The sequence below is a fragment of the Lagenorhynchus albirostris genome, chromosome 14 (assembly GCF_949774975.1).
Source record: "Lagenorhynchus albirostris chromosome 14, mLagAlb1.1, whole genome shotgun sequence".
NCBI lineage: Eukaryota > Metazoa > Chordata > Mammalia > Artiodactyla > Delphinidae > Lagenorhynchus > Lagenorhynchus albirostris.
This window is the reverse complement of record NC_083108.1, coordinates 27,342,584-27,363,085: the sequence shown is the minus strand read 5'-3', so window position 1 is coordinate 27,363,085 and position 20,502 is coordinate 27,342,584. Positions and strand designations below refer to the sequence as shown.

At 39.6% G+C, this 20,502-nt stretch overlaps 1 protein-coding gene across 1 annotated transcript in view; it reads right to left on the bottom strand.

The window, feature by feature from the left end:
• The window catches only part of EPG5 (ectopic P-granules 5 autophagy tethering factor), a 127,338-nt gene that overhangs the window by 73,240 nt on the left and 33,596 nt on the right, over window positions 1–20,502 (bottom strand). The window contains exons 13-17 of the mRNA XM_060120785.1: window positions 18,970–19,110; window positions 13,485–13,649; window positions 11,086–11,205; window positions 9,938–10,197; window positions 4,967–5,107 (exon numbers count right to left, since the gene is read on the bottom strand). Coding sequence (XP_059976768.1) covers window positions 4,967–5,107; window positions 9,938–10,197; window positions 11,086–11,205; window positions 13,485–13,649; window positions 18,970–19,110 — 827 coding nt within the window. The remainder of the gene's footprint in view (window positions 1–4,966; window positions 5,108–9,937; window positions 10,198–11,085; window positions 11,206–13,484; window positions 13,650–18,969; window positions 19,111–20,502) is intronic.

The window sequence follows — 20,502 nt, the reverse complement described above, 5'->3', positions numbered from 1 at the left end:
AAAAAAAAGGAAGAAACCCACAAAGTCATATTTGTGGGTCATCTCTTGCTTCTGTTCACTGAGCACCCTCTGTCTCCCTTCTGCTAACACATCCTCTCATTAAGGGAACTGTCCTTCCTCCATGCTATAGAGTTGTGGGAGAGAGGGTCTCTCAATACAGAATCCCTATACACCTTCCTCTCAGGACTGGTCAATCCCACTGGTCAAGGTGACAGGCTCAGGGAGAGCACATGAGTAAGTCACACCAATCGGAATCATTATAAGAAACAAGGATAAAGAAAAACATTTGCCTTTCCCATGGGAAACTAGCATGATGCCTGGTTCTCTCTGTAGCATGTACTTTCATTCCCCTGGAAAAAGTACAACTGCAAGAGACGGCTTGAAAGAGAGAGAAGCAGGGCCAAGGGACCTGGGAGGGTAGATAAACAGAAAGGGAAATACTAACCCAGGGCCTCTCAGCTTTGCAACTACTGCCATGTTGGGATGGCAGATTCCTGGGAGAGGCTCTCCTGTGCACTGTGGGATGTTTAGTACTATCCCTGACCTCTGTGCACTAGATTTAAGTAGCAGCCCCCCTCAATCCCCTTACAACTCCCTCTCCCAACCACCTGCCCTACCTGCCCCACCCCACCAGGCTGCGACAACCAAAATGATCTCTAGACATTACCAAATGTCCCCTGAGGGTCAAAACCCCTCTAGTTGAGGACCACCACTTTAGAATGACCTGTTGTTATCAGGAGCCTTCTTCCCCAGTCACATGAGCCAACACATTCCCTTCCTGGTAAAACAAGTGTGCACTGAATTTTCATCATGTGCAATTAAGAATCTTGATTCATACCCATCCTTAATTCCTTCCCTCCCCCAGCAGCTATTTCTTTTACCCTAATTCCATATACATTTACCATATACAGTTGACCCTTGAACCCACAGGGTTAGTGGTACTGACCCCCCATGTAGTTGAAAATTCATGTATAACTTTTGACTCCCCCAAAAACTTTACTAATAGCCTACTGTTGACCAGAAGCTTTACCAATAATATAAACTGTCGATTAACACATATTTCGTATGTTATATGTATGATATACTATATTCTTACCATAAAGTGAGCTAGAGAAAAGAAAATATTACGAAAATCATACGGAAAATACATTTACAGTATTGTACTGTATCTATTGATACTGTAAGCTTACATCATCTGTTTACAAGATGAATCACCTGTCAGTACCTACATCAATACTGTCTTATATGTTATAAAACACTGTAGATGCTATACAGGCTAACATTACACATCAAAAACGAAAAGACAATGTGAAAGAGAAATTCATATTTATTTACAGGTAGAACAATTCCTGCACTGATAATGAAGAAGCAGCAATATGATTGCTTTATGGTAGCCTAGTATAATCAATACGATTGTTTCACGATCATCTAGCCTATATACTAATGAATGAATCATTTTAAAAATTTTGTGGCATAGAGTATGATAGTCATATTCATAATACAGTATTAGAAACACTGTTACATTTTTTAAAAAAACACTTATCTGTGATGACAGCCTGATACAGTTTCTCGATTACGAGAGAGGTATACTGTGCAGTAGTATAATTCTTTGAAAGCAAAGTTATAAAACAGTAAGAAAAACACAGTATTAATTTTATATTAAATATCTCTCACCCTATGCCTATGTAAGGATAGGCTACCCACTTCAATACCAGTCTGGCACAGCATGTGCTACATGATGAATACTTAGGTGATGATGATGATGACACAAAAACATCTCATACAGTCCTTGCCATACGGGTGTCAGATTTTCACACAAAGACACACATATACACAACAGGTAAGTTTATCAACTGTACAGCATGATGATCGTTTATTATGCATTAAGTGGAAGTGGATCATCATAAAGGTCTTCATCCTCATTAGCGTCACGCTGAGTAGGCTGAGGGGGAAGAGGAGCGGTTGGTCTCGCTGTCTCAGGGTGGCAGAGCCGGAAGAGGTGGAAGAGAAGGAGAAGAGGGAGGCACACCCAGTGTAACTTTATAGAAGTACATCGAAATTTCTGACTTCTTTGCTTTTTCATTTCTCCAAAAATGTTTCTATACAGTATCAATTCTTCCCCCGTTTGCTTTAGTTTCAGTGCTCGTATCATAGAAGGGTCCATGTCATAAAAGAAATCAAAATCAGTCTTGAATAATCAGAACCTTCTGGCAGATTGTCTAATGTTAATGTTTTCTGGCACTGCTTCTTCTACGTCTTCTTCCTCATGATCTGGCACCGGTTCAGAAGCACTCACGTCGATCAAGTCATCTTCTGTTAACTCCTCTGGTGTGGTGACTATTAGTTCTTGAATTTCTCTAAGATCCAAATCTTGAAACCCTTCCCCCACTCCCAGCCCCAACTTCTTTGCCATATCTACCAACCCTTTCATGATTTCCTTGATTGGTTTTGTCATAAATCATGAACTCATGCACATCTGGACACAGTTTTCCCCAGCAGGAATTTGTTTTGGGCTTGATGGCTTTCATGGTTTTCTATAACAACAATGGCATCTTCAATGGTATATTCCTTCCAGACTTTCAGGATGTTCTATCAGGGTTCTATTCCATAGTGTTGACAATCCTTTCCATAGAGTACCACGTACAATGAGCCTTAAAGGTCCTTATGACCCCCTGACCTAGACACTGAATTAGAGACGTTGTCTGTGGGGGCAAAGGGACTGCTATGACACCTGCGGTGTTGAACTCGTGGGGTCTGTGTGGCCAGGGGTACTGTCCGATACCAAAAGAACTTTAAAAGGCAGCCCAGTACTGGCAAGGCACTTCTTGACTTCAAGGACAAACCATTGATGGAAACAATCAAAAAAAAGGGTTCTCACTGTCCAGGCCTTGTACAACCAAGAGACTGGCAGCTGGTATTTATCTTTTCCCTTCAAGGCTGGGGGGTTAACAGCTTTACAGATAAGGGCAGTCCTAATCGTAAACCCGACTACATTTACACGAAACAGTATAGTTAGCCTATCCCTTCCTGCCTTCAATCCTGGTGCTTGCTTCTCTTCCTTGCTAATAAATGTCCTCTGTGGCATTTTTTTTTCCCCAGAATAGGGCACTTTCATCTGCGTTAAAAACCTGTTCCGGGGCTTCCCTGGTGGCACAGTGGTTGCGGGTCCACCTGCCAATGCAGGGGACGCAGGTTCGTGCCCCGGTCCAGGAGGATCCCACATGCCGCGGAGCGGCTGGGCCCATGAGCCACGGCCGCTGAGCCTGCGCGTCCGGAGCCTGTGCTCCGCGGCAGGTGGGGGCCCGCAGTGAGAGGCCCGCGTACTGCAAAAAAAAAAAAAAAAAAAAAAAACCTGCTCCGGCAGATATCCTTTCTCCTCGATGATTTTTGTAATGGCATCTGGGAACTCATCTGCTGTCTCCTGGTTGACAGAAGCTGCTTCTCCTGTTATCTTGACATTTTTTAAGCCAAATTTCTTTCTAAAATTATCAAACCATCCTGTGCTGGCATTAAATTCTTCAGCTTTAGATCTTTCACCTTCCTTTTGCTTTAAGTTATCATAAAATGACTTTGATTTTTCTCTAATCATATTAGGGTCTACAGGTATGCCTTTCTTATAGCCATCCTGCACTCACACAAAAGCTACATTTTCAATATGAGATAAAAAGGTATTTCACAAAAAGTACAACAGTGACAGCTTCATGAATTTCCTTTTCTTTTTTTTACAATGGTTCCTACTCTGGATTCATTTATCTTGAAATGACAGGAAGTGCAGCTGCAGACTTCAATCTATGGTACATATCATGCAATTCAACTTTTTCTTGTAATGTCATGACTTTTCTCTGCTTCTTGGGAGCACTTCCAGAATCATTAGAGGCACTTCATATGGGTCCCATGGTGTTATTTAAGGCACTAAACACAATGAAAATGACGCGAGAGCCGTAGGAGGTCACTTTTTACTGTGATGCACAATTTACTGGAGAGACAAACTGCTCAGTCGGAGAAGATTAGCGTCACAAAGCATGTTAGGCGGATACTCAACACTTGAGCTCACCTTCATGGCAACAGGAGGTGGCTACAAAATTATTACAGTAGTACAGTATGCAGCTGTAATTTAATACTGCACCTTTTATGTCTGTTTATATTTCTCTCAACCATGAATGGCATCATGTATGGTCTGTGTTTGTGTGTGTAAGTTTTGATAAATTTTAACTTTTTATAATAGATTTGTGTATATTTTATGGTAGTAGATGAAAGAATAGACTAGTATCTACATTTATTTTATACATTCATGACATACTTTTTTCTTAATTTTTTTCAATATTTATAGGCTACATTAGTTCATCTGTGAGTTTTTTCAAATTGTCACAAATCTCCAAAAAACTTTCCAGTGTATTTATTAAAATATATCCTCGTATAAGTGGACCTGCACAGTTCAAACCCGTGTGGTTCAAGGGTCAACTATAATGCAAATGCAATCTATAGGCCCTAGCATGGCCTTGCCAATATTTTGCTTCATAACTTTGTGATTACCTCAGAAGTCTTATTTTCTCCACAAGATTATCAGTGTCTCATGTGATGAGCACCTCCCTGTGTATCTTCTCTGTTTATAATACTGCCCCATGCACACTGCAATTAAAAGCAACGTGTTTTGCTATTGCTACAACAGCAAAGCCATTTGCTGCTCAAGGTCAGAAGCACTATTCCCAGTTTCATGGAAACCACCACCCTTTTCAATACTAATAAGCTATAAGCAATCCAAAATTAAATGACAAAGGGAAGTATCTTTCATGACAATAAAACTAGAATCATTATTAGAGTCACTGTTCATCACTCTGCATTCTAAAATAGGCAGGAAGTTTTCTGCCTCATAAAAAATACACTATTGAAATATCATTCCCTATATTATACTTGAGAAACCAGAGAACATAGTCATTTTGTACTCGCTGGGCTGTTCTCCACTTACTGCTCATTCTTTAGAAGGTAATACTGGCAAGGGTAGAACAAAGGCAGAATCTTATCCAGGACATGGACCACTGTTTTCAAATGCCTCGACTGGACCAGAATCCCCAAGAGTGGGATGCCTTCTGCACAGAACTTCTCAATGCTATGGAAAAAGAAAAAGGCAATGAGCATACGAGGTAGCCAGTTCATAAACTGATGTTCTTCCAATGCACTATCATACTACACGCTACCCAGATTATCTCAGGTCTCCAACCCATTTATGCATACCCAAACTTCACACAGAAATGCTAGAATCAGAACTCTAGAAGTACAAAGGAACTTAAAAGTTCATCTATATTATCATTTTATACGAAAGAAAGGTGAAGTATCATGGCCCAATTCACACAGTTTCCTGGTATAGGGTCAAATTGAGGACCCAGGTTTGCAAATTTCTAGTCCAGAGCCCTGGCCACTTTGCGTCTCAAATGGTGCTTCTTCTAAGAGTCATGGGGCTCTCATTGTCTACGTAGTCCCACAAGGTATTATAGCAAAGATTCAAAAATGAGCTCAATCTGTCTGTATAATCTGCCAGAATTTTTCTGAAATCAATGTGGCCTAGAAATTTGCTTATTTTTTTGACTCTTCAGAGAATCTATCCTTAAGAAATAATCTCAAATATGGAAGAAAATATGACAGATGATCCATGTAAAAATGTAATTTTCAGAATTATTCATAATTGTAAACTCAGAGGCATAAATGACTTAATGTAAATTCTGGAAAAATCCATTCAATGGGAATATTACAGAATTATCTTAAAAGTATGCATATGATGGCCAAGGGCAATATGGAAAAATATTTCTGCTAAAATGATACTAGGAAAAAACAAAACTTTATACTTCTAACTATAACTACTAGTAAAGGAGAGTTATACTGTACAGACAGGGAAAAAACAGGGATAATGTCACACTAAAATGCTCATTGTGTTGGAGTGGTAAAAAAGAGTGGTTTTTTCCTCCATTTTCCTAATTCTATAGTTTGGTTACACTGCTTTAATTCTGGGGGAAAAAAATCTTTTCAAAAAATAAAAGGAATAATGCAAAGATTATGCCCTAAGGGAAACATTTACAATATTAGAAGTAAAAAACAAAGGATATATAAAATTATGCATGTAGTACAGCTCTAAAAAAGATCCAAGGAAAACATACTGAATAAAAATAAACAGAAAAATAATGTTTTATTACGATGAGAAAGATTCTGGGTGATTTTTTTTGACTATTGTTCTCTGTATTATCTATGACTTTATATTCATGTACAACTTATGTCCTTCACACTCTGCCCCCAATCCTAAGCCCATTCATAAGATTGTTTTAAGTTAGTTCTAGAATCATCCCAGATGACCACAGTGGAGTTCAGCCCCAAAAAGAAACACTCTCACCCTCACACCCACTCAGGATTCAGGAATCAGCACTAAACCAGTATTTATTTTAGAGAGGACACACAGCAGTATTAGTGAATAAAGAGCTACAGTTCCAGAATAAATATAATTAGAGAAATCATGAAACGATTAAGTTCAGAGTACTACACTCAAAGAATCCACATACCAGACACTGTTCTAAGCATGTTAAACGTCTTATAACTCACTTAAGCCTCATAAAGTAAGTCTGATACTATTATTATTCCCATTTCATAGATGAGGAACCTGAGGTACAGGAAACTGTGAATGACACTAGAGCTACTAGAAATGATGTAAAGAGTGCCTTCCAGGGCTTCCCTGGTGGCACAGTGGTTGAGAGTCCGCCTGCCGATGCAGGGGACACGGGTTCGTGCCCCGGTCCGGGAAGATCCCACATGCCGCGGAGCGGCGGGGCCGTGAGCCATGGCCACTGAGCCTGCGCATCCGGAGCCTGTGCTCCACAACAGGAGAGGCCACAGCAGTGAGAGGCCCACGTACCTCAAAAAAAAAAAAAAGAGTGCCTTCCAAAGGGCCTATATAACATCTCTCCCCTTCCTAGTACATCAATTCTGCCCTCTTTAACTGGCTTTCAAATTTGTCCATAATTACCTGGTGACCTCCATTCACCAACAGGAAACACAGGCTTCAGCCAGGAGAGTTTTGTCAACACTTCCCTTTCCCTCCCCCCCACCTCCACCCAGCCAGACAGATATCTGGTGGAATGAAATATGGAGGGGAGGTGGGGGGTGGGGAGGAAGAAATAGGTGAAGGAGGTTAAGAGGTACAAACTTCCAATTGCAAAATACATGAGTTACGGGTATGAAATGTACAATGTGGAGAATACAGTCAATAACTATGTATTATTTTTGTACGGTGACATATCGTAACCAGCCTTATCGGGTGATCAGTTAGAAATGTACAGAAATGTTGAATCCCTATGTTGTGTGACAGGAACTAACATAGTGTTGTAGGTCAGTTATACTTCAAAAACAAATAAACAGGGCTTCCCTGGTGGTGCAGTGGTTAAGAATCCACCTGCCAATGCAGGGGACATGGGTTCAATCCCTGGTCTGGGAAGATCCCACATGCCGCGGAGCAACTAAGCCCGTGTGCCACAACTACTGGGCCTGCACTCTTGAGCCTGTGAGCCTCAACTACTGAAGCCTGCATGCTTAGAGCTCATGCTCTGCAACAAGAGAAGCCACTGCAATGAGCAGCCAACTCGCTGCAACTAGAGAAAGCCCGCGTGCAGCAATGAAGACCCAACGCAGCCAAAAATAAATAAATATATAAAACAAACAAACTCATAGAAGAAGAGATCAGATTTGTGGTTACTAGAGGCTGGGGGAGGTGGGGGGTGGAGGGAGGGGAAATTGGATAAAGGTGGTCAAAAGGTACAATCTTCCAGTTATCAGATAAATAAATACTAGGGATATACTGTAATGTATATGATAACATAATTAACACTGGTGTACATTATATATAAAAGTTGTTAAGAGAGTAAATCCCAAATGTTCTCATCACAAGAAAAAAAAATATCTTTCCTATTTCTTTTTTTTTAATAGATCTTTATTGGAGTATAATTGCTTCATAATACTGTGTTAATTTCTGCTGTATAACAAAGTGAATCAGCCATACATACATACCCATATTCTCTCCCTCTTGAGCCTCCTTCCCATCCTCCCTATTCTTCCTATTTCTTTAATTTTGCATCTATATGACATGATGGATGTTCACTAAACTACACATTTCATGATATATGTAAGTCAAATCATTATGCCATACACCTTAAATTTATAAAGTGCTGTATGTCAATTATATCTCAATAAAACTGGAAGGAAAAAAACAGAAATACCTACAAAGTACAAGTTCTGGAGATATCAAGACAATGCCCCTACCATGTCCCTACCATTAAGGAACACACAGTCCCAAAGGAGGAGGAGAAACGATTACACCTTAAGCACCCAGCTCAGAAGGCACAGGTGCTGCAGGGCAGGGGTGGGTGGCCCTTGGGCAGAATCTTCAACACCGTGGGCACTGATCACCAGGGGAAGGTAAGAGTCACTACTCTGCTCCTTAGCCCAGGACATCTCTAATTAATAAGACTCCTGGGCTTCCCTGGTGGCGCAGTGGTTGAAAGTCCACCTGCCGATGCAGGGGACGCGGGTTCGTGCCCCTGTCCGGGAAGATCCCACATGCCGTGGAGCGGCTAGGCCCGTGAGCCATGGCTGCTGAGCCTGCGTGTCCGGAGCCTGTGCTCCACAACGGGAGAGGCCACAACAGTGAGAGGCCCACGTACCGCAGGAAAAAAAAAAAAAAGACTCCTCTCCAAAGCTTAGCTCCTCCGTGAGGGTATCCTGCTCTAGTGATCTCTCCTTACTTTAAATTCTTTCTGCCCATACTCTTGAGAGGTTCCAATCTAGGCTGTACATTAGAATCACCTGGAGAACCGGCCCCTAGATCAGTTAGATCAGGATTCTCACTCTCTTCCCTGTATTGGTAGTTTTAGAATCACTGCAAAAGTGATTCTAAATGGTGGTCAGGATTAAGAACCAGAGCTCTATTCATATCATCCAGCCCATGATTATATTCTTCAGTACTGCCAATTGTTTTATGTCTCCCGTGTCCACTAAGCTGTCAACAACCTGAGGACAGCTATCTAACAATTCCATACCTCTCCTATTTCACAGCACAGGCTGAACACTAATAGCTCATAGGACAACTGGCATCCCACTGAAAATATACTGAATGTGGAAGAAGATGTTTAAATCAGGTTGCTAAAAAGGTGTTACAGTGAATCTAAAACACAAGAATCAGAAAGTATCGGCCAAAGATGTTTTAGAAAACTGGATAGGCTAAATAAAATTAATACATTGTAGGAAAATGATCCTTAATGAAAAGGATTTTTAACCAACTGAGAATTCATGCATTCAGTTACTTACTGCACCAGATTCAGTCTTCATCACTAGGGATAAAATACCACAAGACAAATATGGTTCCTGAGTCCTAACCTCATAGAATGTCTCCAATAAAATTAAACAGACAACTACATTATAGTGTGATAAATGCTACAATGGAAGAAACAGACACAGCTATGGGCTCATACAAGAGAGGCACTTGACATGATAAGGCATTTCATCCCCTTGGGTAGGTTTAGGGTTAGCTTCCTTTATACCTGGGAAGGCTGGGTTGGGCTGCCATCACTTTGAACAAAATTCGGTACAAGTGACCAATTATTTTTATTTGATCACTATTCTGAGGAAGAGACTCTGTCTACTGTTGACATAAAAATTCCACGCTGGATGATAGGTATAACTCTCTTGATAATGCAACAAGGTGATTTTCTGTTACAAATCCATGTTATATGAATTTAGGCAGCACTTCCCCATGATAAGCTATTAATCGAGGCTTATTATTTGGCCCTGATTACCCCTAGATAGATTTGATGGAGGCCTCAGACGTTGGGATGTGAAAGATGAGATTCCAGAATCACTGACTACAAGGTTCAGCAACCCTAGAAGTTCAACACAAACACTGTACCTGTGGCCCACGGCCGTCATAGCTAAGGCCAGATAACAGCCAATGGGCATGCCCGCCTTAACAGCCTTCAAGAGAGGATGAAACGTGGGTGACTCTGTCACTTCAGGCACAGTGCTGGAGAACAGAAGAGTTGCACAATTCTGCTGTATTCCATAATCATTTTTGTGCAGTTTTAACCTCAAGATCAAGTTCCAGGCCCATTGGTTAAATGAGGTCTCAGGTGTCTCTCCATATCGAACAATACTGGCCAAATATGAAACCTAAAACAATTATTTATTTGAAACCACATTAGTCACATACACATTAAATCAGTAAGCTCACCCACCCATCTCTTTTTGTGATCAACAATGCCGTCAAAAGAAAGGACATAGGGCCTCCCTGGTGGCGCAGCGGTTGGGAGTCCGCCTGCCGATGCAGGGGACACGGGCTCATGCCCCAATCCGGGAAGATCCCACATGCCGCGGAGCGGCTGGGCCCGTGAGCCATGGCCGCTGAGCCTGCGCGTCCGGAGCCTGTGCTCCGCAACGAGAGAGGCGGAGAGGCCACAACCGTGAGAGGCCGGCGTACCAAAAAAAAAAAAAAAAAAGGACATAATGCTTACTGGTACTCAGTGTTTACAGCGCTAAATTAAAGCAGTTTCTCACTCACAGCTGACTTCTGATTATTTGCTAGTCACTTTGTGAACCTGATCTGGGTCTGCTCAAGCAAGAGTAATAATATGAAAGTTGGTATGCAACAAATCATGTGCTGGTAAAAAAATTTAACAACCAGTTGGAGCATGGAGGCCGATTTATAAGGGTTTGCCCACTTTGGTAGCATAAAAACTCCCACCATGGTCAACTTCAAGCCACCAGCAGGTTAACAATCAGACCTGCAAAGTTCCTAAAAATGTAACAATCAGTTCTCCAAGCCGGTATGAGCCAGCACCAGCACACCGCTGTAGCTCAACTCAAATTCTGTAATACTAAAATGGTCATATGGAGGCTACTTCTTAAAGAAAAATCTTTCTCCAACCACAGAACTCAATTTCAATACCTTAAATTGCCAGAAATGTTCTTAGGAAACCTAAGGGTAAATACTGTAACTTTATCCACCCAGGTCATTTATAATAAAGGTTTACGTCCTCAATACATAAAAGAAGGAAATACCTGCTTCATACTTTCAGAAAGAAACCCAGCATACGGCTTCTGTGCAAGGTACTTCTGGTACGCCTCAAGAATCATTAAAGCTACTTCAGCATGGACTGCTTGATCCAGATGAAGAGTCCCCTTTTAAAGAGAAAAATCATCACAAACATGTCATCTTGATTTTTTTTGGTTATACCTTTGAACTAAAAGATTAGTCAGGATAGTAAAAAAGAACCTTGGATGCAGAAGTTTAATTTTCCAAAGCTCACACCCCCTAACAATGAAATTATAAAATGACAATAGGAAAAAGAATTGAAATCTTTAAAGAACCACTACACTGCACCAGTTAGGTGTGAGCCCGAGTCATCCCCAATCCCAGTCATAAAAGGTATCTTTGAATGCAACCCCCAACCCCCACCCTAAAATCTCCATAAATACTTTGGGTTACAAGTTTAAGGGCATTGTTAAGAACCAGGAAGATGTTGAATTATTATTAACTAAACAGAAAGATACTTAATAATTTAAGTCTACATTCCCTTTTCTTGTTCTGTCATCAGTGGAAATAAAAAAAATACTCAACAGCACAGGTAAAATACTCCTTCAGGAGCTTGAAGTTGCCTACCAAATTTCCCACCCAACCTTCCTTTACAGCCTGAAGAAATACATTCCCTAAGCCTCCGAGAGAAGAGCACTTTCCGAACGCTAACAAAAGAACAAGGAGAGGGCTTCCCTGGTGGTGCAGTGGTTAAGAATACGCCTGCCAACGCAGGGGATACAGGTTCAAGCCCTGGTCTGGGAAGATCCCACATGCCGCGGAGCAACTAAGCCCGTGCGCCACAACTACTGAGCCTGCGCTCTAGAGCCCACGTGCCACAACTACTGAGCCCGTGTGCCACAACTACTGAAGCCCGCATGCCTAGAGCCCGTGCTCCGCAACAAGAGAAGCCACTGCAATGAGAAGCCTGCGCACGGCAACGAAGAGTAGTCCCCACTCGCCACAACTAGAGAAAGCCCGTGCACAGCAACGAAGACCAAAGGCAGCCCAAAATAAATAAATAAAATAAATAAATTTATTTATTAAAAAAAAAGAGTTGCTACTTTAAATGAACGAGGAGACACTCGAGGAGACTGTGCATGCAGCTCTCTGGAAGAGGGGGGCTGGGGCTTCTGTTCACAAGTCAGAGAAGGCGAAGGTGGAGAAGAGCCCCTTGCAGCTCTCACCCACCAGCACTTGAGTGAGAAAAGACCCCGATGAGACCATGAGCAGACAAGGTGGTCAGGGACACCCTGGAGGAAAAGCTCCCTGGTTTCAGTTTCCTCATCTGTACAACAGGGGTCATGTTCACGCCAAGCACACAAGACGGCTGAGAGGACTAGATGACTCGCTCAGAACAAAAGCTGGCAGATAGTTTGAGAGGGCTGAGTCCTCTTCCATTTTCCCTTTAAAATGTTTAAACATTCTGATCAAGAAGCTAACTAATGAGGCCTAGGGTAAGAAGGCAGAAAGATCTTAACAGTCAAAATGCCTTGATATTGCATCTTTGGAGACATATGATAGGTAGCAAACTCTTAATAACAATAAACTATTATGAACAAAAACTACCACCACTAAGACCTTAACATGTGCCTAGAACTGTCCTCAATGTTTTACGTGTCCTAGCTTGCTGAAACCTTACAACAGCCCTCTGAGGTAAGCCTGTTAATGTGAATGCTTACAGATGAGCAACTGAGGCCTAGAGAGTTCAGGAAGCTTGCTCAGGGTCACACAGCCAGGAGATGGCAGAGCTGGGATCAGAACCCAGGCAGGCTGGCTCAGAGCTCAGGCTCTTAACCAGTACACAGTGTTTCGGAAGACAAGTCTGGCAATGACACACAATACAAAATGTACAAGGAGGGTTTCCCTGGTGGTGCAGTGGTTGAGAGTCCGCCTGCCGATGCAGGGGACGCGGGTTCGTGCCCCGGTCCGGGAAGATCCCGCATGCCGCGGAGGGGCTGGGCCCGTGAGCCATGGCCGCTGAGCCTGCGCGTCCGGAGCCTGTGCTCCGCAACGGGAGAGGCCACAACAGTGAGAGGCCCGCGTACCACAAAAAAAAAAAAAAAAAAATGTACAAGGAAAAAGGACCAGAGGTAAGAGTGGCAATTAGGAGGAACTGCAGTAAATATCCAGAAATAAAACAACAGAAACAAATGATCCAAGGAAAAAGGGAAGAATTTTCAGTGTGGAGCAATTTATCTTCACTTACAGGATGCTCACTCTGCAAAACAGAACTAATTAGAGAAGATCCTAAACTCTGATGCAGCTAAAAGAATTTGCAGACCTTGCAAATGATACTCAAAAATGTTAATGTTTTGAGAAAATGTTTCTTTGAAACTGATGTGTGTGGACCCTCCAGTCTCTAGGGAACGGTTTTAATACATACCTGTTCGCCAAATCCCCAATTTAGTCCTTCTAGAATAACACAGGCCAATTTATTCTTCACCGTTGTCAGGTTGTAATTGAATAACCAATCCCGAATCACAGCTATCTCGGAGGCAGAAGGTCGCCAAAGATACAAAGGTAGTTCTTTAAACAAGTATAAAGAAACCTTATTTAAAAGAAAATGATAATAATTAAAATCAAGACTTAAGGACAATCCTGTATTACTACAATACTATATTATTAAAGTGCTTACAAAATTTTTCTCCAAAAGGAAGTGGGGTTTTGCTTTTTAGACAGTGAAATGAACAACCAAATCAAATGAATATTAAAACTAATGATACACCAAAAGCACATTTTGCAATCCTTTGTAAAGGTCAAGCTTTTTTTCGTATGTAAACTGGTACACTTCCATTAAAAAAAATCACCATAGTAAGATCCAAATTTAAAGTCATGATAAATCAGTGGAAAGTCATTCATTTTACAAAAAGACTTAGCACTTTAAATAATTATTTCTTCTACATCATTTAAAAAATTATTTCTATTAGCTTCAAAGCATTCTAGGAATAAAAAAGCATTCTAGGAAGAAGATACAAGGAGTGGATGGGGGTAAAGATGAAACAAGATCAACCAAGAGTTGGTATTTGTTGAAACTGGATGATAGGTACATAGCAATTCATTATATTGTTCTCTACTTTTTATATATTTGAAAGATTATATAATAAAAGCTTTTTAAAATCCTGTACAAAAAGTCCATAGCACCACTTTTAAATAACATATCCATGTGCAAATTAAGATAAATCTGGGTTCACGTAATACAGTTTGGTTTAAGTAAGACTAATCAGAAGAGCAGTTCATAAATAATGTCTAGAATAGTGCTGTCCAATGGAAATCTAATGCAAACCACACGTGTAATTTTTATTTTTCTAATAGCCATTTTTAAAAGTCAAAAGAAACAAGTAAAATTAATTTTAACAATATATATCATTCAATCCAGTATGTCCAAAATAGTATTCCAACATGTAGTCATCACAAAAGATTACTGAGATACGTTATTCTTTTGTTCATACTAAGCCTTGGAAACCCAGTGAGTGTTTTACACTTCCAGCACCTCATAATTTGGATGAGCCACATTACAAGGGTCTATAGTCACATATGCCTGGTGGTTACTGTATTGGACAATTCAGCTCTAGAACATATAACCAAGCATTTTTTAGGTTCCTGCACTACTCCAAATTGGAGGCAAAACAAAATTTGAAAGAACGGGAAAAAAAATTAGAAAGACGAGTAGAACGAATGAATTTTAAAAAGATCCTTTCTTTCCTTTGCATGTGTAGTGTGTGTGTGCAGTTAGCTAAATTTTCAGAAGGATTTGTCAATAAAGGTCTTGAATATGCTGAATAAAATGGTAAACTAGCAATCTAACAAATAGAAAAATACTTCTTTAGCCTGTAAGCATCTGACAAAAAGAACAAAATAATGGTACTAGAACAATGAGTATAGCAATGAGATCTGTCCAGAAAACCAACTATCCCTAGCTACACAAAATAATGGTATAGGGGCTTCCCTGATGGCGCAGTGGTTGAGAGTCCGCCTGCCGATGCAGGGGATACGGGTTCGTGCCCCGGTCCGGGAAGATCCCACATGCCGCAGAGCGGCTGGGCCCGTGAGCCATGGCCGCTGAGCCTGCGCGTCCAGAGCCTGTGCTCCGCAATGGGAGAGGCCACAACAGTGAAAGGCCCGCGTACCGCAAAAAAAATAAATAAATAACGGTATAGCATATATCTACACATCAAGAATAAAAGTGAAGCTACCAAGAAAGATCTCAGGGACATTAAAATGGGAACATTACAAAAACTCTTTGCCAGTAAATTCAACTAGTTAGATGAAATGGAAAAATCCCTTTAAAAACATAAATATATGTATATGTATAGCTGATTCACTTTGTTATAAAGCAGAAACTAACACACCATTGTAAAGCAATTATACTCCAATAAAGATGTTTTAAATAAAAACAAACATAACTTAACCAATTGACTCAGAAAAAAATAAAAATCTGTATCTGTTTAAAATTTTGAATTCGTTATCAAAACACGAAGAAAACCCTAGGCCCAGATGATTTCACTGGTAAACTCTATCAAACATTCAAGGAAGAATTATAACAATCTTACAAAAATTCTTCCAAAAAACAGAAGAGGAGGAAATGCTTCCCAACTCGTGTTACAAGGCCAACATGACCCTAAATCCAAAACCTAACAAAGATATAACAAGAAAATAAAATTATAGATCAATATCTGTCATGAATATATATGCAAAAACCCTCAAGAAAAAATATTATCAAATTGAACCTAACAATACATAAAAAGAATAATATATCATGATCAAGTGGTTTTTATTTCAGGAAACAATGATGGTTCAACATGTGAAAACCAGTCAATGTAATTCACCACATTAACAGAAAAAAGGATAAAAATCATATGACCACCTCAATGGATGAAGAAAAAACAAGTAAATACCCATTCATGGAAAAAAAAAAATTCAGCAAACTGGAAGTAGAAATTTCTCAGCCTACCAGAGAGTATAAATGAAAAACCTACAGCTAGCATTATACTTAATGGTGAACTTTGGAACCCTTTCTACTATGATAAAGAACAAGACAAGGATGTCCACTTTTACTAACTCTATTCCATATTGTAATGAAAAGCCTAGTGCATTCAATAAGGCAAAAAAAGAAATGATTAAAAAGAAAGAATCCTAATAAGAATTCCCAACAAAACAGAATTTAAAGAGTGTATTTTAAAATATATTTATGCTTTCACTGAAAGTCAGAAGATCGCTAATTTTACCTGAAGAGGATGTTAGGAAGATGCATGAATTTCACTAACTAAAGTAGAATGTCCTCTGAAGTGAACCCATGTTTCAAATTATAAAAAAGACCAATAGGAAAATATGTTATCCATTTGCAGGTTGTCATCAAAACTTATCTGAGTTCTTTCCTTTGAGATGTCCCCAAAGGCTTGGTCCTTATCAACAACTATTCCTAACCCAGAGCAATACCCACACATCTACATATAGCACAAAGGATTGTTCCTCTCCTGCTGGGCCTCCAGAAAAAGTTACCTTCAGACACACCCCAGGTGTGTCAATGAATATTTAGGTCCACAGCCACAGCTCATTCCCAGGCTCTGGAGCTAGGAGCTGATTTCAGACTAGCCCAAGGTCAAAGCAAAAATATTCAAAGCCATCTTGTTCATCTGAAGGCAAGGGGGGCTTGAATAAGTTCCTCCAAAAATGTCAGCAAGTTCACAGAACACAAAGGAACCATATATTTAAACAGAGAGTGGGGGCATCTTTTAAAAGATGTGCTCTAAAAAACATTATGGGTCTAATTTGTACACTCACTGTTAAGAATATTTCTGGGCACAATTTATTACTAAAAGTATTATGACCTAATTAAAAATGTAAGTGTGGCCAAACCCAGAAAAACACTTGTCAGAAAAAGGTCATGAACTCAATCAAACTGAAAGAATCATATGACCCACTGTAGACGTCTTTGGAAATCATTCCATTAGATGATCACTAAAAAAGGAGCAACCAAAAACTTGCTGTTTGCAAATGAAAACCCCTTCACCTCAATATAATTGTATCCCAGTGGGATACAATGTTTACTTAAATAGAAAAAGTACCATGTACCACTGCTATGGAAAACAGTATGGTGTTTCCTCAAAAAATTAAAAATAGAATTAACATATGAACCAGCAATTCTACTTCTGAGTACATACCCAAAAGAATTTAAAGCAGAGTCTCAAAGAGACATTTGTACACTCATGTTCATTGCAGCATAATTCAAATAGCGAAAAGATAGAAGCAACCCAAGTTCCATCAGCAGATGAATGGATAAACAAAATGTGGTATATACATACAATAGAATATCATTCAGTCTTAAAAACGGAAGAAATTCTGACACGTTATAACATGCATGAACCTTGAGGTCATAATACTAAGTGAAAGAAGCCATACAGAAAGGAACAAATACTGTATGATTCCACTTCTATGAGGTACCTAGAGTAGTCAAACTCAAAGAGACAGAAAGTAGAGTACTGGCTGCCAGGAGCTGGGAGGGAATGGGGAGTTAGTTTTTAATGGGTACAGAGTTTCAGTTTTACAAGATGAAAGAGTTCTGTGGATGGATGGTGGTGACGGTAGGTAACAAAACAATGTGAGCGTACTTAATGCCATTTAACTGAAAAATGGTTAATACCGTGTGTTTCATGTTGTGTATAATTTACCACAATTAAATTTCTTTTAATGTAAAAATATATATATACTTTGCCAAGTAAAGCATTATATATCATGTATTCTTCATTTAGAAAAAAATATGTCTCATAAACCAATCTGTCACTGAATCTGCTCACTCATGAATGTGATGAAGTATTAGTAGTTATCAGTAATCTATCCTACAGGGATGATGCAGTGACTATAAGATGGAAAGGCCCTGTGCAAACATAAGCCCAGAGAAAGACACTATAACTTCAAACTTTCCTCCTGAAGTTATGACACATGACCACCTGCCGTCAGAAAAATTCATTCATTACAGCCTTATTATAGATGATGAAGAAAATCTTCAGTAAATGTATGTTTTTAAAAATGATACACTCATACAGTACTATTTGGCCATGGATGAACCTGGAAAACATTATGCTAAGTGAAAGAAGCCAGTCACAAATGACCACATATTTTGTGATTCCATTTATATAAAATGTCCAGAATAGGTAAATCTATAGAGACAAAGTAGACTGTGGTTGCTCAGGGCTGGAAGGGATGGAAGTCTGACAGCTAAATGGTATGTGGTTTCTTTCTGAGGTGATGAAAATGTTCTAAAAATAACTGTGGTGATAGTTACACATATATGTGAATATACTAAAAACCACTGACTTGTACACTTTAAAGAGATGAATTGTATGGTATGTGAATTATATCACAATAAAGCTGTTTTTAAAAACTACACAAAGATTACAAAAGGGATTGTGACAAATGACAGAACTAAACGATATACATCCAGCTCAACTTAAATTACTTCTAATTTTGTTTTTGATTGATTTAAAGCAAGGCTTCTTTCTAAATCAGAGTTGTTTCTTCCAAGACAAAAACATAAGAATTATGAAGGCAAAACAAAACTATGAAATAAAAACTATGAATTAACTATAAGCTATAATTAAAGTACAAACCTGTTACTGAAGGAGGTGGGAAAGTCACTTTGAGGAGATTAAGAGAAACAACCCACAGTTTTTTATAAGCAGCGGCCAACCCCAAGCAGGCACAGTGAACCTGAGACACAATAAATGTTTTCTTCACCCTGTTGTGCCCGTGTGACTCAGTCATCCCAACGACCTTACTATTTTTCCCACTGCTCCAATACTCTAGGGTTTAAATGAACAAACAAACAACAAAAAAAACAGAAACAAAACAAACAAAATCAGTGTTCTTACCATTCCAACCTGGTCAATGGTGTCTTGAACTCTATCCAGAAGGACAGAAATTATCTCAGGGTGAACAGCTGTGATGGCCCCTAAAAGCTCTCGACCAACCTTTGAAAAAGTTTCTCTGGTGGACAGGGTGACATAAGATACCTAAAGTAGGAGGGGGTGAAGATGGCATTTTTAATACCAATTTATCAATAAAAAAACCTTTCCATACTTTATTTAGGAGGTTTTCAAGTAAAGTAGAAAGAATCTCAGATGAAGCCTTGGCTCACACCATGTACAAAAAGATGTCAAAACTTCAGAGAGCACAACTTCAGAGAGCAGACTGTCTGGAAGGTGGGGGAAGAGGGCATGGAGGGGAAAAGCAACTGTTCGACAATGACTTTAAGTGCTGGATTCAGAAAGCACTCCCAGAGTCCTCAGAGCAATTAAGTAATCCCTCCATACTAAAACTTTTCTAAATTTGAGGAAACCAATAACATGATGAATATCAGAATGCATTTCATGGAAATACCTACTCTCTCTCTAAAAAAAAAAAAAAATGAGATCCTCAATTACAAGAGCTTCTAAAATATCAATGTTTACCAACTCTTCTTAAACAATGGGTTCGAAACTACAGGTTACAATCCAATCATGCCAATGGCCAGCAGTTTTTGGTTTTTTTTAATACAATGGAAGGGAACAGAAAAATAAGAGAGTAGAATAAAACAGAACAGAAAAATATGAGAGTGCATCACAGTAAGATTAAGTATTGCTTCAATTTCACATATGTGTGTACACACACAGAGGATCAGAATGTAGTTTTTACTGTGAGGACTGGTCAAAACACTTGAAATATCATTCAAGAGCATAAATATTACTTTAGCAATGGATCTTGAGAACGCCATTCAACATACGTGAAAATATACATCCTCCTCTCAATTTTTACAGACAATGAAGATAGTTTGGAATTCCAGATCCATCTAGGCCTTAATCTCATGCATGGTTACAAAGTACAAGAATAGGAACAGCTTAATAGGATATTTGATCCTGGTAAAGAACTTTAGATTATCCAGTTCTGTCATTCTCAAACTGGAGTATTGAGGGGAATGATAATAAATCTTCAAACATAATTTTACTTAGATTTGGAGGAAATTTTTTTACCAAGATAAACAGATAAATGACAGCCTACAGTGAAAATGTGTATTTAAAAATATATATATATAAAACTCCAAATAATGTTTTGGTAACCATGTGAGTTATGTCCCTCAACTCATGGGGTCCAAAGTTCACTCTCTTCCACTGTTAGGGATGGCTCAGTGAAAAAGTGAAGAAAGTGAGGATCTCATCCCAGCCTATCATTTTACAGATGAAGAAACTGAAGCCCAGAGAGGTAAGGTGTCTTTTATGATGTGAGATAGACAATGAGCAGCAGAGCTAAAACAAAGCCAGATCGTTTAACTCTAGGTTCAGTACTATTTCCACCATCTCATTTAAATTGGCTGGGAAGCCAGGTTTCCATGTTCCTCGCAGGGTCAGAGGAGTGGAAATGAGGGGGGC